Source organism: Arachis stenosperma, chromosome 6 (genome assembly GCF_014773155.1).
Source record: "Arachis stenosperma cultivar V10309 chromosome 6, arast.V10309.gnm1.PFL2, whole genome shotgun sequence".
In the NCBI taxonomy this organism is placed as follows: domain Eukaryota; kingdom Viridiplantae; phylum Streptophyta; class Magnoliopsida; order Fabales; family Fabaceae; genus Arachis; species Arachis stenosperma.
Window position 1 is genome coordinate 143,440,364 of NC_080382.1, and position 13,189 is coordinate 143,453,552.

General features: G+C 31.9%; 1 protein-coding gene and 1 long non-coding RNA gene across 16 annotated transcripts; both read right to left on the reverse strand.

The window, feature by feature from the left end:
- Window positions 1–782: 782 nt before the first annotated feature.
- Window positions 783–3,916, reverse strand: LOC130933135 (uncharacterized). Its single transcript, XR_009067630.1, has 3 exons — window positions 3,685–3,916; window positions 3,072–3,565; window positions 783–1,179 (listed from the first exon to the last, which is right to left on the reverse strand). It is a non-coding gene; the product is annotated as an uncharacterized LOC130933135 (long non-coding RNA).
- A 741-nt stretch (window positions 3,917–4,657) lies between these two features.
- LOC130933133 (uncharacterized) lies at window positions 4,658–12,153 on the reverse strand. Of its 15 annotated transcripts, XR_009067628.1 has the most exons (13): window positions 12,065–12,153; window positions 11,837–11,935; window positions 11,636–11,735; window positions 11,267–11,439; window positions 8,865–9,140; window positions 8,673–8,759; window positions 8,510–8,581; window positions 6,224–8,265; window positions 6,035–6,128; window positions 5,861–5,942; window positions 5,576–5,651; window positions 5,203–5,327; window positions 4,658–5,017 (listed from the first exon to the last, which is right to left on the reverse strand). XR_009067628.1 is itself a non-coding variant. In XM_057862666.1 (10 exons), exons 4-8 carry the CDS (start codon window positions 9,045–9,047, stop codon window positions 5,929–5,931), a joined length of 450 nt encoding a protein of 149 aa, XP_057718649.1. In that variant the 5' UTR covers window positions 9,048–9,140; window positions 11,267–11,439; window positions 11,636–11,703; window positions 11,837–12,047; the 3' UTR covers window positions 4,658–5,017; window positions 5,203–5,327; window positions 5,861–5,928. The 15 variants fall into 15 exon arrangements, 4 of the variants coding, with proteins under 4 accessions (XP_057718649.1, XP_057718648.1, XP_057718650.1 ...); XR_009067627.1 differs by lacking the exon at window positions 5,576–5,651 and having other exon boundaries at window positions 8,205–8,265; XR_009067622.1 differs by lacking the exon at window positions 5,576–5,651 and having other exon boundaries at window positions 6,035–8,011; window positions 8,205–8,265.
- Between the last annotated feature and the right edge of the window lie 1,036 nt (window positions 12,154–13,189).

Here is a 13,189-nt window from a genome sequence, read left to right on the forward strand (position 1 = left end):
TTGCTGAAGACGAGGGTACTGATGGCCTCACCTTTGTATCAAATCAGATTTAATGGTATTACTAGATGAAGTCACCCTTTTCAAATGTTTTTCTATGTAAATTATTGTGCAACTATTGTAATTGTAAGATGTTCGAATGTAAAGATATGATAACTCAACAATTTAAGTTGTAGTATGACCTTTGAATTGAAATAGGCATGCAACAAAGTGTGTAAATTTTTTTTAAATATAAAATGAGTATATGTTTCAATATGTGTATACATTTATTTTTAGTCAAATTCGCATGTATGATGCATTTTTTTTTCGGTAAATGTATGATGCATTTTATTGCTGAAGAAAGTTGTTTTATGTTGTGATAATATTGCAACATGTGAGTCACTTAATTTAAGTCATTTACTCGAAAGGGGTCAAAAGAGATTTAAGCATAAATGGGTTGGGTATATGTCATTCTTCTCAATTTGTAACTTAGTATATATTCTTTCAAAATTTGAAGGTATTCTCAATTTATCTACTATTCATGCTTTGGCATTCAACTGTTTTGCTTTCCCTTTCTTACTCAGCACTATATCCAATTAATTGGGTTATAGATCGTAATAAGACCAAGTGTTTTCTCCATATTAAGAGACCTAAACTTAAAATGAATCAAAGACCCGTTGCTGAAGATTCTGCAGAAGTTAGTTGTGATAGCTGAAATAGTTAATCTAGTTTAGTTAAATCATTTCTGAGAAGTTAGTTAGATGACCATGGGAGTTATGATACCAACAAGACAAACCATGGGAGTTAGGATACCAAAAATATTGTACTAAGCCAACAAAACCTACTCAATACAGACCTAAATAAAGGCAATACCACACTACTAAAAATATTGTACTAAGCCAACAAATTCAAAACCTATTCAATACAGACCAAGATAACGGCAATACCAAAATATACAACCAAATGTATACTAAATATAAGCTTTGTACGTTTAACCGTGTAAAATGTTACCATCTCACAAAATAAGCTATCCCTATAGTGAAAAACTTAATACCCTAAGCCAAATCCATATAGCAAGTGTCGATCAACAGTCAACTTCAGATAATGGAACGCACAAGGACAATTTTCTGTGAATCTGACAAGCCCCAGAAGTGTGCATACACATTCGGACTCTCAGCAAACTTCCGACCACTCCATTTCTTCCTAGCAAAGTCATTACATTAAAAAACACAAACATTCAAATAAATCTAACACTTCTTCATGCAAAATCTGCTATATCTTCTTAGAACCAAAAACAAGAATAAGAAACTGGAATCAAAAGACATGTAACTCTATTTACTTCTCTAAATAGGAAATACAATAGAAACATAATAAAAATGATAATATCGATTTTCCTCTCTCATTTCATATACTGAAAGTGACTTTTTCAGGTACTTTAAGCAAATCAAACTCTTCCAAAAGGCAAAAAAAAGGAGAAAAAAGAGGAGATGAGAAGTACATAAACAATTTGGGTTTAAATTGAGAAGAACATGAAGCACATAAACAATTTGGGTCCTTTAACTCTATTTGCAATGGGGTTTTAGTATCTTCGTTTAATTCCTTTCCCAACTTTAAAGCATTTGATCCTGTGCGCAAATTACTATATCCCGTTTCATTTTCTAGCATTTTCATATATTTTAAATTCCTAATCATGTCATAAAATAATCTTACTGTTTAAAATGATAAATTTGTTTCCACTATTTTAAGAGAAAAAGAGATAGATTAAACATTTCAATGTAAAATTCGTACATATATGAAAGAGGATTAATATACTCTTTTCCAAATAATGAAAAAACAAGTTTATTTGTTAAGAATATATTCAAATTTTGTGAGACTATGATTCTCCTACTGTTTATATGATTAGAAACTTCAATTGCCATATAGCAAATATTACCCATGAACTGGGAATCTTGGTTTATATGTTAATTGTGAAAAGGTAAAATACCAAACTTGCATTGCTAGATGCAAAATCCTTCTTCTTACTCTGCCTTCATAGCAAATTCTGTTCTCAAGTATAAGTGGGTCCACACTTGCATGCGTAAAGCATATATTAACTAGTACATATTCTTACTTGGGGAGAATTACAATTTACAACCTTATACACACTTCTAGATTAGCAAATAACATTTTATCTTTAGGTCTTAGTAGTAAACACTCGCATAAAAGATTTTAAAGAAATAGTAAACATACATTTTCCCCCTTGCTTTAAAAACAAGCTTGTTGTAAAAGAACGTTTTCCTATTTTTAGGTGACTGTATCCAGAGTTACACATTCAAAATAAACACTGCAAATCTTATGTCTAGGATATGTAACGCGTATGAATCACACTCAGTTATATACTGATTCCCCCTCTTCTTTAAACCTGATTAAGCACTCTATCAAGTACAACTTATGTTTTATAAAAATATATATACATGAATTTAGTTAGACCATTTTTACATAAAAAAGCAGCAATTGCTTTATCAGACTATGATTCGCAAACTATGAGAAACCTTAATAAGGTCTAGAAACGAATCAGCTTTATCCATGAAAATTTTCACAAGTGCAGTGTAATAGAATAAACCAAGGTAACTAATAACAGTTTGCTTGCAAGTTTGTACTACATATTCAATCATACATTACAGGTCCAATTGAGTTAGGCTAATGAGAGCTCTATGCAGACATGGAACAATAGTAGTCGCAGACATGGAAAATTGGGGGGAAAAAAAGTATAATCCAGAATGAAATCAACAAATAGATGTAGTTAGGCTAATGAATTGAGTAATGATCCAATTAGTGGCACTTAAAAGAAGTAAACATCATAAACTCATTAATTATAAGGCTGAAATAAATGGGTTATGTTAGGTCACGAACAAATTCACACCAGGCAAAGAACTTCTTACAAACAAATTTGATTTAAGTATTACAAAAATAATGGTTAAATCCACAGATCAATTTGATTATCACAAGAGAAAAGTCCCAATGCTAAGTCACGAACAAATCCAAATTAAAGATTAAGGCACGACGGAAAAGATGAAAGGAATAAGTAAACTAAACAACATTTGTATAAGATTAACCTGGGTCAGAGCAGTTCGGAGGAGGAGTTGATGGTTGAGGTGGACAGCAATCGGGGAGAGACGGCAGCTTCGTTCTTCGATTTTTGGTCTCACGATGGAAACAACTCATGGTACATTATCTTCCACCATACTGTGGCGCAGCTCCAATTCGTTATTTCGCGACTTCGCGACATCCCACAACCTGATATGCTCCCATTGTATGAACCCGCATCCGCATCAGCATCCCCATGGCACAACCCCAACAATGGGATGGTGAGGATGATTGAAGTATAATCCACTCCCTATGCTAGCATCATGCCACAAGTGATGGTTATCCGCTGCAACGAAAAGAAATACTCCAGCCGCGTTCCGGATCACAGGCAGCATATCAGATTGTGGAATGTCACGAAGTCGCGAAATAACAAGCCTGACCTACGCCATGGTGGAAGATAACGTACCATGAATTGTTTCCATCGTGAGACCAAACGAACATTTCTCACCGTGGTCCTTCCATTCTGATGGAGAGAGAACGAGAGAGAATGAGAATTTAGGGCATCAGAGACCAGGAAAAGGGGGTTCTTGGAATGAAAACGGGAAATCATAATGTGATGGAGAGAGAACGAAATGAACTTACCTAAATGCGGAGCAGAGAAGAAACGCGAGTAAAGAACTGGGAAGGGAGAGAATCACATATAGGAGGGGAATTTAGGGCATCAGAGACCAGCGGGAAGAGGGTTCTTGGAATGAAAACGTCGCGGTTTTCAATTTTTTTTTGTTAAATGTTGGCGCTTGTTGTTGGGAGCTGAAGAAGATCCATGAAAACATTTTTGAACCAAAATAATTCAATTATAACTAGCCAAAAAAATTTTAATTTGACTTTATTTATATAATTTTTTTATATTTTAATTTTTTATCTCACTCTTTTATCATTCAACTTATTACATTATATTTCTAATTATCAGAATGTAACATTATATATTAATGAGACATTTTATACTTTAATTTTTATATATACTATTACATTAAAGATTAATCATAATTATATATTTTGACTGTTATTAATGCTAATTGATTTTCTTTTGTAAATACTAATTTTTTTATTATTTTACTGCACACACGTAATATTATAAAGATTGACATAAACTAAATTTTAATTGTCATTAATTTTAAAGATACAATCATTAAAAAAACACGAAAATTGATTAACAGAACACAATCATTAAAAAAAAAAACCACAACAAAACAAACAAACCCTTAGATGAATAACTTTCAATGGTAATAATAAGAAACAGGAGGAAAAGGAATAAAAAAGTTATCTGAAATTGAAAATGCCATCACTCACTGCTATTTCACTACTTCTCAATATAAGTTCCTTGAAGATGGTAAGAAAATTTAAACCTTGGATATTTCATTTCGGTATTAAAATAAAACATTTTTAATTCTTAAACAGAAAGGAAAAATAACAAAGAAATAGTGTCAATGTAGACCGACCCCAATGCAAAAGAAAAGAAAAAAGTTAATTCATATTTATTTGAAACACCATAAAAAAAAGGGTAGAAAACATAATTATGATTCATCGTATCCATACACTAACAAAACCAAAGAAATCATAAAACAAAAAATAAAATCACATTTATTTCAAACAATAGTAGAGTTGCAATAGTTACAGTTGCAATATAAAGCAAAATGGAGAGAGGAGTTGAAAACATCTAACTCCTCAATTATCAACCATCTAATGCAATACATCACTTCCTCAAGTCGTAAGCTAAAGACTCTTAATTAGAACATACTCTTCTATTATATTTAAATCGCTATTTAACTCGCCTAAACAGAATGCAAAGATTACAACATCTAATAAGTCATAGAAATAAGAGTTAGAACAATAATTATTGATTTACGCCTACATCAGATCTTCAGATATACATTCTCGGGGAAGGGCCTCCAAGATGTCACGTAGTGTCTTGCTACTGTCACAAAACATAACCCTCTCAGTCACAGTAGAGCATTTCAGTTGAATGTGCTTAATGTTATTATGGAATAGCAACAATCAACAGTTAACAGAGTTACAAATGCAAAAATAGATATTAAGATGTGTACATACTACATAACAAAAGAATGTCGAACTTACTGAAAATGCAATGCCTAGACATACCTGTGATTTCTGACTTTAATATCAGTATCGGAATTCCTTAGCATAACAATGAGCCAGTCAAGATTTTCACATATCATTTTGGCTGTCTCTGCTGCTATATGGAAAGCATTGTCACCATCATCATCCTGAAATAATATTGAATTAGAACCTTAAATGGCAAGGCCATAAGGGTGAAGCCACCATCCCAAAGAATGGAAATCATCACCCTCAAATTGTTTCTTGACAACAAATAACATTCAATCATGACGAGGGTTGAAGCAGAAACTGAACTCAGCAATTAGAAAGTCATAAATATATTAAAAATGGGCAGCCCAGTGCACAAGCATCTTGCGTTAACGCAGGGTCCGGGAAAGGGTCGTACCCAAAGCCTAACCTAATAATTATATCAGTGGCTGTTTCCACAGCAACCCGTGACCTTGAGGTCACACAACCGTTGCTCCAAGGCTCCCCTTCAAGTCGTATAAATAGATCATTATTGTATAACATAGTAAATCAGAAAGCAGAAGTGAAAGCAAAAAATGAAATAAAGATGTTCGTTTAGCAATTGCATGTGATCTTCATTTAGCAAATTAAAAAACCACCAGATCAGTATTACATAATGATGATTATATTTAATTTGTGTTGATGAAACTGCAGGAATGGAAACTTAAATAAGAACCTGTTAAAATGTTCTAGCATGGGATGAATCATACGAGTCCTCTGAAATCTTGCACAACTGAAAACTGTTTATAGGCTCAGATCTATGAAAGACAAACCAATAAAAAGAAATTCTACAGGAAAAAAAGATTAAGAAAATGGGTAAGTTCTTTGTCCGAAATAAATAAACTGATACCTGTTGTGATTCCATATATCTGCTTGGGCGCCAGCTGTGGCAAAAAGTTCACCATCCCACTGGTGATCAACAGTCCTAAACATTCAAGAGCAAGCTACACAAAAAAATAATATTATAACAAGTTTCAATGTTTTTCCTGAATCACACCAATACTTACAAAAATGCATTCTTCCCAACATGAACACTTACTGGCTGCAGGAGAGTGTTTGCAAAATTGTGTGAGGAAGGATAACCAGTGAAATTCATGTGAAATTTCATTCTTAATGTGCTTTCTTTTCTCCCACTTGACACGAAAAATTTATCATATTTTAACAATAAAAAATGCAGTATAAAAAAATTTCAAATGATTACCATAACTCAAAAATGAGTTCCATAACATGTGCCTGTTCATCAAAGAATGAACTCATATTCTAATTTTTTGTGATGAAAGTAAGTGAAGAAGTAAAAGAGAATTGGATCAATGACAAAAGTTATGGCAACAATAGCATGTAACTAAGCACAAGGCACATAGCTCCCCAAGGAAGCCTAAAGACTTAAATAAAAAAGTTGGGGTATTCCAAAATTTTGGTCAAAGGCCCCAAATCATGAATTCCTGACTCGAGAGTTACCTAAGACTAAGAGAAAAATGTCAAGCAACTATAGTAGAAGGCATATTAATTTTAAGACATAATCTAAAGTATTTATGTGAGTTTGGTAATGAATAATTTTCCTATAGTAGAATGCTCAACCTGAAGCATCATAATTTTTATTCCTTTCCTAATTTCTTTGCTTGGTATTATTGCATTCATTCATCTATCCAATTGGGTATATGATATAACTTATGAGGACTTCAACTTTCTGAACTCATGAGTTTATAATGATGCTATGTAATATTTATCACAGTAATAGCTTTAGTACTAGAGTCAAATTTATTTTGAACCAATCATAATACCAATCTTCCAAATAGTACTAAGTTTTGAAGAATAATTTACTAAAGCAATTTCTACATTGCCATTTCATGGTTCTCCAGAGGCATTCTGAGTCTCTCCTTGACATTTGGACATTATACATCTTATATCTTATTTATTAGGAGATTTCTTCACATGGCTGAAGCTTCTTACAATAATAAATCATCTTATGAGGCTTTGTTTGCTCCTTATAATAGGCTAAATCACTAATTATTAAATACAAAAAAAGAGGGTTCACATATCTTCCAATTTTCCAAACCGATTAAAATGAACAGAACATATGTGTAGCAATAATCATGATTCATGAAAGCATGTAACACAACTATCATAAGATAAATCGCACAGAGATTGTACAACATGGCATAAAATTTGAGAATAAGTTGTATTTCTGAACTAAATTCTATCCAAAAAAAAGAGAAAAAAATACATAAGGAGGAAGCATAGGTGCTTTTGTAGCTGTAGTTAAATGTCTAGTACTAACGCATCAATCTTAGAGGAATTAACACTTCTACCACTGCTTGAATGGCTCCAATCTTCAGAAACTATGCTTGCTGCTGCATAAGTTTTTTATTGCTTCAAAAAGAGAAGTTTTCTTTGGAGATTCTTCTTGATTTGAGCAACAGCAAGCTAAAAATCAAAGCTTAAACGTTCTGAATTTTGAAAGCTGAAAAAAGCAGCTCAGTCACTCACTCCCTCTCCCTCTCCCTCTCCATCCATATCCAATAAAAATAACAAACAGTAAGCAATAACATAATCCAAAAACTAAACACCACGAGTCCAATCAAAACAACATCAATATCAAAATCAAGAATGAAAACAAGAAACAGAGCAATGGGAAAGAATGAACCAATGACAGGGAAGAGGCCGCGATAGCTGAGATTCGCGCACGGTGGAGGAGGGTGTAAGGATTTCACCCACGGTTGAGGAGAGGGGAAACTTCGACGACGATGAGAGGAAGATGTATGGGCAGCCACGGGATCGACTCCACGACGACAGAGTCGCACGGAGGAGGAAGCAGGAATTTCACGCACTGTGGAGGAGAGGCGAAAGGTTGATGCCGGGGAGAGAAGGATGGATGGCAGCCGCACGACTCCACAACCACGCAGAGGTGCAGGGTGGAGCAGAGATTTGGGATTTCGGCAGATGTTTGGGAGGGGGGGGTGTTGGTTATAAGATAAAAAAGAGATTGAATAAATGAAAATTGATATAGAGCTCCTGATTACCGGCGGTTCTTCATGCAGTAGCCGCTAATCAATCAGATGTTGCGGCAGTAGAATGGTATCTCTGTTATACGAGCCACAAATAAAATTGATTTACACCTTTGTATCAAAATTAAATTAAAATAAAAAATGAATAGTAAGATGCATAGATAGCGTAACCTTGTAGAATAGCGTTAGGGGATTCGTAGGAGAGTGAAAGAGAAAGGAAAAAGAAAAAGGAAAAAGATACAAGGAAAAAAAATAAAGGAAAAGGAAAAAGGGTTTGGAATATAATAAGAAATCAAGACAAATATTAGAAAGGGGCAGACCTGAATTCTTGCACCAGTTGAAGCTTGCATATTCTTGTTCGTTTCCCCACCTTTACCGTTCATAAGGCCAACCTGGAAATGCATGACCAACCATCCACCAAATAAAGTTCAGTGAAGGTGAGAAAGAAAGAATAGGAGTTGAATAAAACCAAATACTTTAAACCTTGTTATTTGGGATCTTCACAAATTCATCAGAACCAGCTTGTCCAGCTACTCGCCTAACAACAATTCCAGAAACTCCAGATTCGACCTATCAAAAACACAATAACTTACAGCATTAAATAAAACATTTCGTATAATTACAACCTTTCTTCAGATGCATCACAAATTCATAAAGTTCTGAGAACATCACTACCTCAGCAAGAACTTCGTTGAGCAGTAGTAATCGCTTTAGAAGTGCCCGTAAGCTCAACTGTCCCAGTGGGCGAATTGGGGTCAGCTTCCATGTCCCGGGTAACCTGAATTTTTGCCCCAGATTGGAGCTTAAGGTACTTGATGGTCTCGCCACCCTTGCCAATAATAACACCCACCCTTCCATTGGGGATATCAATCTTCTTGCTCGCCGCACCCTGGTACCCGTAAGAAACCGCAGATGGATAAATGGTAGGTACCAAGTACTGAGCCTTCACATCTGCAACACCAAACAATCATTAAAAGATTAAGATTTATAAGTTCAATAATATTTAAACTTAAATAAATTAACACACTGAAGATGAGAGTGATTTCTGGAGTACCTTATTTTCAGTTCAAACCAATTTATAATCAAAATAGTCGGGATAAAACTTTCAAAATCAAATATTCTATAAATAAATATATTCAAGAAAATTAAAAGGACCTGATCTGAGAGCGTTAGGGGATTAGGCATAGGAGAGTGAAAGAGAAAGGAAAAAGAAAAAGAAAGAGGAAAAAGATATAAGAAAAAAATAAAGGAAAAAAGGTTTTGGAATATAATAAAAAATAAAAAATACTTAAAAAGATAACATAATACCTATTATCTATGTCTGAATCAAAGACCTTGGGAGAAATAAGGCATGCCAAATTCAAAACTTGCCAGTAAAAGAAATTTCATAAAGGAATTAAACTCAATTACTACTAAAAACAATCAATCTAATTGTTTCCTAAATTATAACAAAAATACTCTTCTCAATTTTCAACCCCAAATCACCTTATTTTTCCCTCTTTAATAATTAAATGTAAATTTTGACGGTTAATCAGACGTCAATAAATATCATAAAACAACACAAAATACAACAAATTAAACACAATCTAAGTATAAGTAAGTAGGAAAATCATTTAGAAAAAAATCAAGAACAACTTCAGGTGAGATTAAGTGCAGACCTCTTTCAATTTATTTAGACACCAGAAAATAAAGAACAAAATCAGCTTTTCTTTAAATTAAAATCAGTATTAGAATTTATCTACATTAAAAAAACTACCCACGCTAACCACCAACGACCCAAAAAAATTAATTAGTTTTTAGCGTTTTGGAAAAACCGAGGCAATGCAGAAAATAGTTTCTAAGTAAAATTAGCTTTTAGAAATCACATCGGTCACTACTATCTTTCTCATCACAAATATCACAATTTTTAACCAAAAAATAACTTTTAGGGACGCGGGAATATATATTAAAGAATATAACAAAAAAAGTTCAAAATTTCAACAAATTATATAAACCAACTTGTCCAAGAAAATTTATTGAAAGATTAGTTTTTTTTAATTATAGGAAATAAGATAAAACTGACAAAAGGCATAAAAATGCTAGATTAAGTGTACAACAAAATAAATTATCCTAACAACAATGGCTTGGTTTTTTAGTTTGATTCCATGTAATTTTCCAACTTCATGAAAGACTAAGTGTATATAGTAAATCACGAATCTACCTCAAAATAATTTTCCTAAACTTAGAAATACATATAGCTGAAAATCAAGAAAATAAAAGCTAATAATACAAACTGAAATTTAAACAAAAAAACACACAAGTAAACAAAATTTCAAGCCAAAACTATTTATGTTCTTTAAAAAAACTATATGAAACATAACCAAAAAAAAAAAATCAGAATTTCACTTGATAATATTATACAAACCAACTTGACAAAGAAAATCTATTGAAAAAGTAAATTTTTTTAACAAGACAGATAACCTAAAACCGTCTAAAGGCATGAAAATGATAGGTTAAGTGTACAACTAAATAATTTTTTCTTAGTTTTTTAATTTGATTCCATCTAATTTTCCAATTTCATAAGAGACTAAGTGTATATAATTAATCACGAATCCACCTCAAAATAATTTTGCTAAACTCTGAAAGACATATATGGCTGAAAATCAAGAAAATATAAGGTAATAATACAAGCAAAAAAGACACAAGCAAAAACAAAATTTCATGCCAAATCTATTCATGTTAAAAAAAAACGTTTGAACATCATGCTTAGGATATTCTACAGAATGCAAACATCACGAGCTTTCATTATGATTTTCCACATTTCAAGTAGCTGCTTCTAAAGATGAAAATGCTTCTATTCAAATATTTGTTTCAGCTCAAAACAAAAACAGACTTAAATAAACTCAATCTGACCCCAGAAAATAAACTTTTAAAATTTACTAACATATAAAAAAATTATTTGTTTATAAGGAAATATATTATTTATGCATATCATAAACCAGCATTCCACTTCTTAAAAAAATATAGTTTTATGTAATTCAATACACCAAAGTATAACAACAAATTAAAAAAAGTCTCAAATGTATATAATAGCTCACTGATTTATCCATCACCACTAGCGGAAGAAAAGCAAGTTCCTCGGTCTGCTCTCTAAAATCACATAAACTCCACATCCTGATAATCCTAACCGTTATTTTCCAGCATTCCTTCTAAAGAGTAATGTTATGAAGCCGTTGTTGTGAATCAGTTGACACCACACAGACTTCATTTCCTGCATCCATCACCCAGAAGCAACACAAACAAAGACAGGATATACCCAATCTTAAATAAGGATTCAGATTCAGATATGAAACAACAAACAGCAACAAAAAAGACTCTTCCTTCTGGGACCGAAAATGCAATATGAAACTCAAAAATAACAGATTACAAAAACATTTTAATTAAATGAACTGAAAACCCTGACATACCTACCCCAGAAGAATTTTGAATCAAACAGACCCAGTAGATGATAGAGTCATCATCATCAACAGCAACCCTAACCAATATCCATCCAAACCCATCATTCACCTCCACATCAAAAAAGAAATCTCAATCAATAGACAAAGATACGGTACAGAAATAGCTAGAATTAGGATTTTCAGAAGCAGCTAGAAATCTAAATAGAGTACCTGTGAAATAGGCAAAGATATGGTGTGATTAGAAAATATGGAGCAAACTTGCTGCACTCGGTGATTGCGCTGACCAGCGGTTGACGTATATCCAGAAACCTTATAATTCAAAACAGTGAATTTATAATTATTTGATACAAAAAGAAACCTAGAAAACAGGATGATCATTTAAAAAAAAAATTTTAAAAAAAATAGTTTCAGGGGAAAAAACAGAAAACCATAACACACCTTTGAATCCGAAGGAGATATAGGGAAAAGATTCAGTGCAGACTTAAGCGGAACCTGATTAAGCTCCTTAAATTTTTGTATATTCAATGGTGTAGAAATGAAATTGTTTTTACATGTGTAGAAGGATAGGTGTCAATGCATGAGTAGTTTATGCTGATGGCTCTTGGATGGGAAAGAATTAATTAGAGTACAAAATTATTGATTCATTGGACCTATAAAAAGAAAGAGAGTGTGTAACATTATATTTGTGCCATAGAGACAACTTATTAGATTTTTTATTTTAATAAATTGAATAAATATTTTATTTATTAAAATAAATAATTTAAAAAATTATTACCATGTAGACGAGATATATGTATTTATAAATATAAAAATATATTTTATAAAAATAATAAAAAATTCAAATAATAACAAGGCGGGATTCGAGCTCCTAACACTTGTTTAAGCAAACTAGTAAGCTAACCACTAGACCAAGTTCATTAATTAATTAGTTAAAACCGCCTATTTTTTGTTATTTTGAAACTGCTCATCTTTTCTATTATTTGAAACTGTTTATCTTTTTTATTATTTGAAATATTCTATTTTTAAGAGTTTGATTTAATTTAAATTATTAATATTTTTATTATTTTCAAAAATTATATTTTTATATTTATAAATACACATATCTCGTTTACACTATAAACGAGATAATTTTTTATGTATCTCGTTTACAGTAAGGAGATATATGAAAATTGAAAAAATACACATATTTCGATACGGGTAAAATTATCTCGTTTACAGTATAAACAAGATAAGAGATGCTGACGTATTTTCTTGATAATTTTTAAAATTATTTATTTCAAAAAATAAAACATTTATTTAATTTATCAAAATAAAAAATTCCCACATATTATTTGATTTATTGTTAATAAATATGTGTATTACTAATCAAATTAGAATTAAGTCCATTAGATGAAAAAAAATTTGAAAAAAAATATTTTTTTAATATTAACCAAAATATTTTTCATAGAATTTAAAAAAGAAAAAGATATGGAGACTAACTTACTTTCACTCTTAAAATTATTACTATTAAAAACGAAAGAATGTATAATTTACTTAATAGGTAATTATTATTCATTTACCGTG

Coding starts and splice junctions, on each gene's coding strand:
- LOC130933133 (XM_057862666.1), bottom strand. CDS start 9,047: ATGGAAGGGTGGGTGTTATTATTGGCAAGGGTGGCGAGACCATCAAGT. Junction 8,760..8,864: donor TCAACGAAGTTCTTGCTGAG/GTAGTGATGTTC, acceptor TGTTTTTGATAG/GTCGAATCTGGAGTTTCTGG. Junction 8,582..8,672: donor TGAAGATCCCAAATAACAAG/GTTTAAAGTATT, acceptor ATGCATTTCCAG/GTTGGCCTTATGAACGGTAA.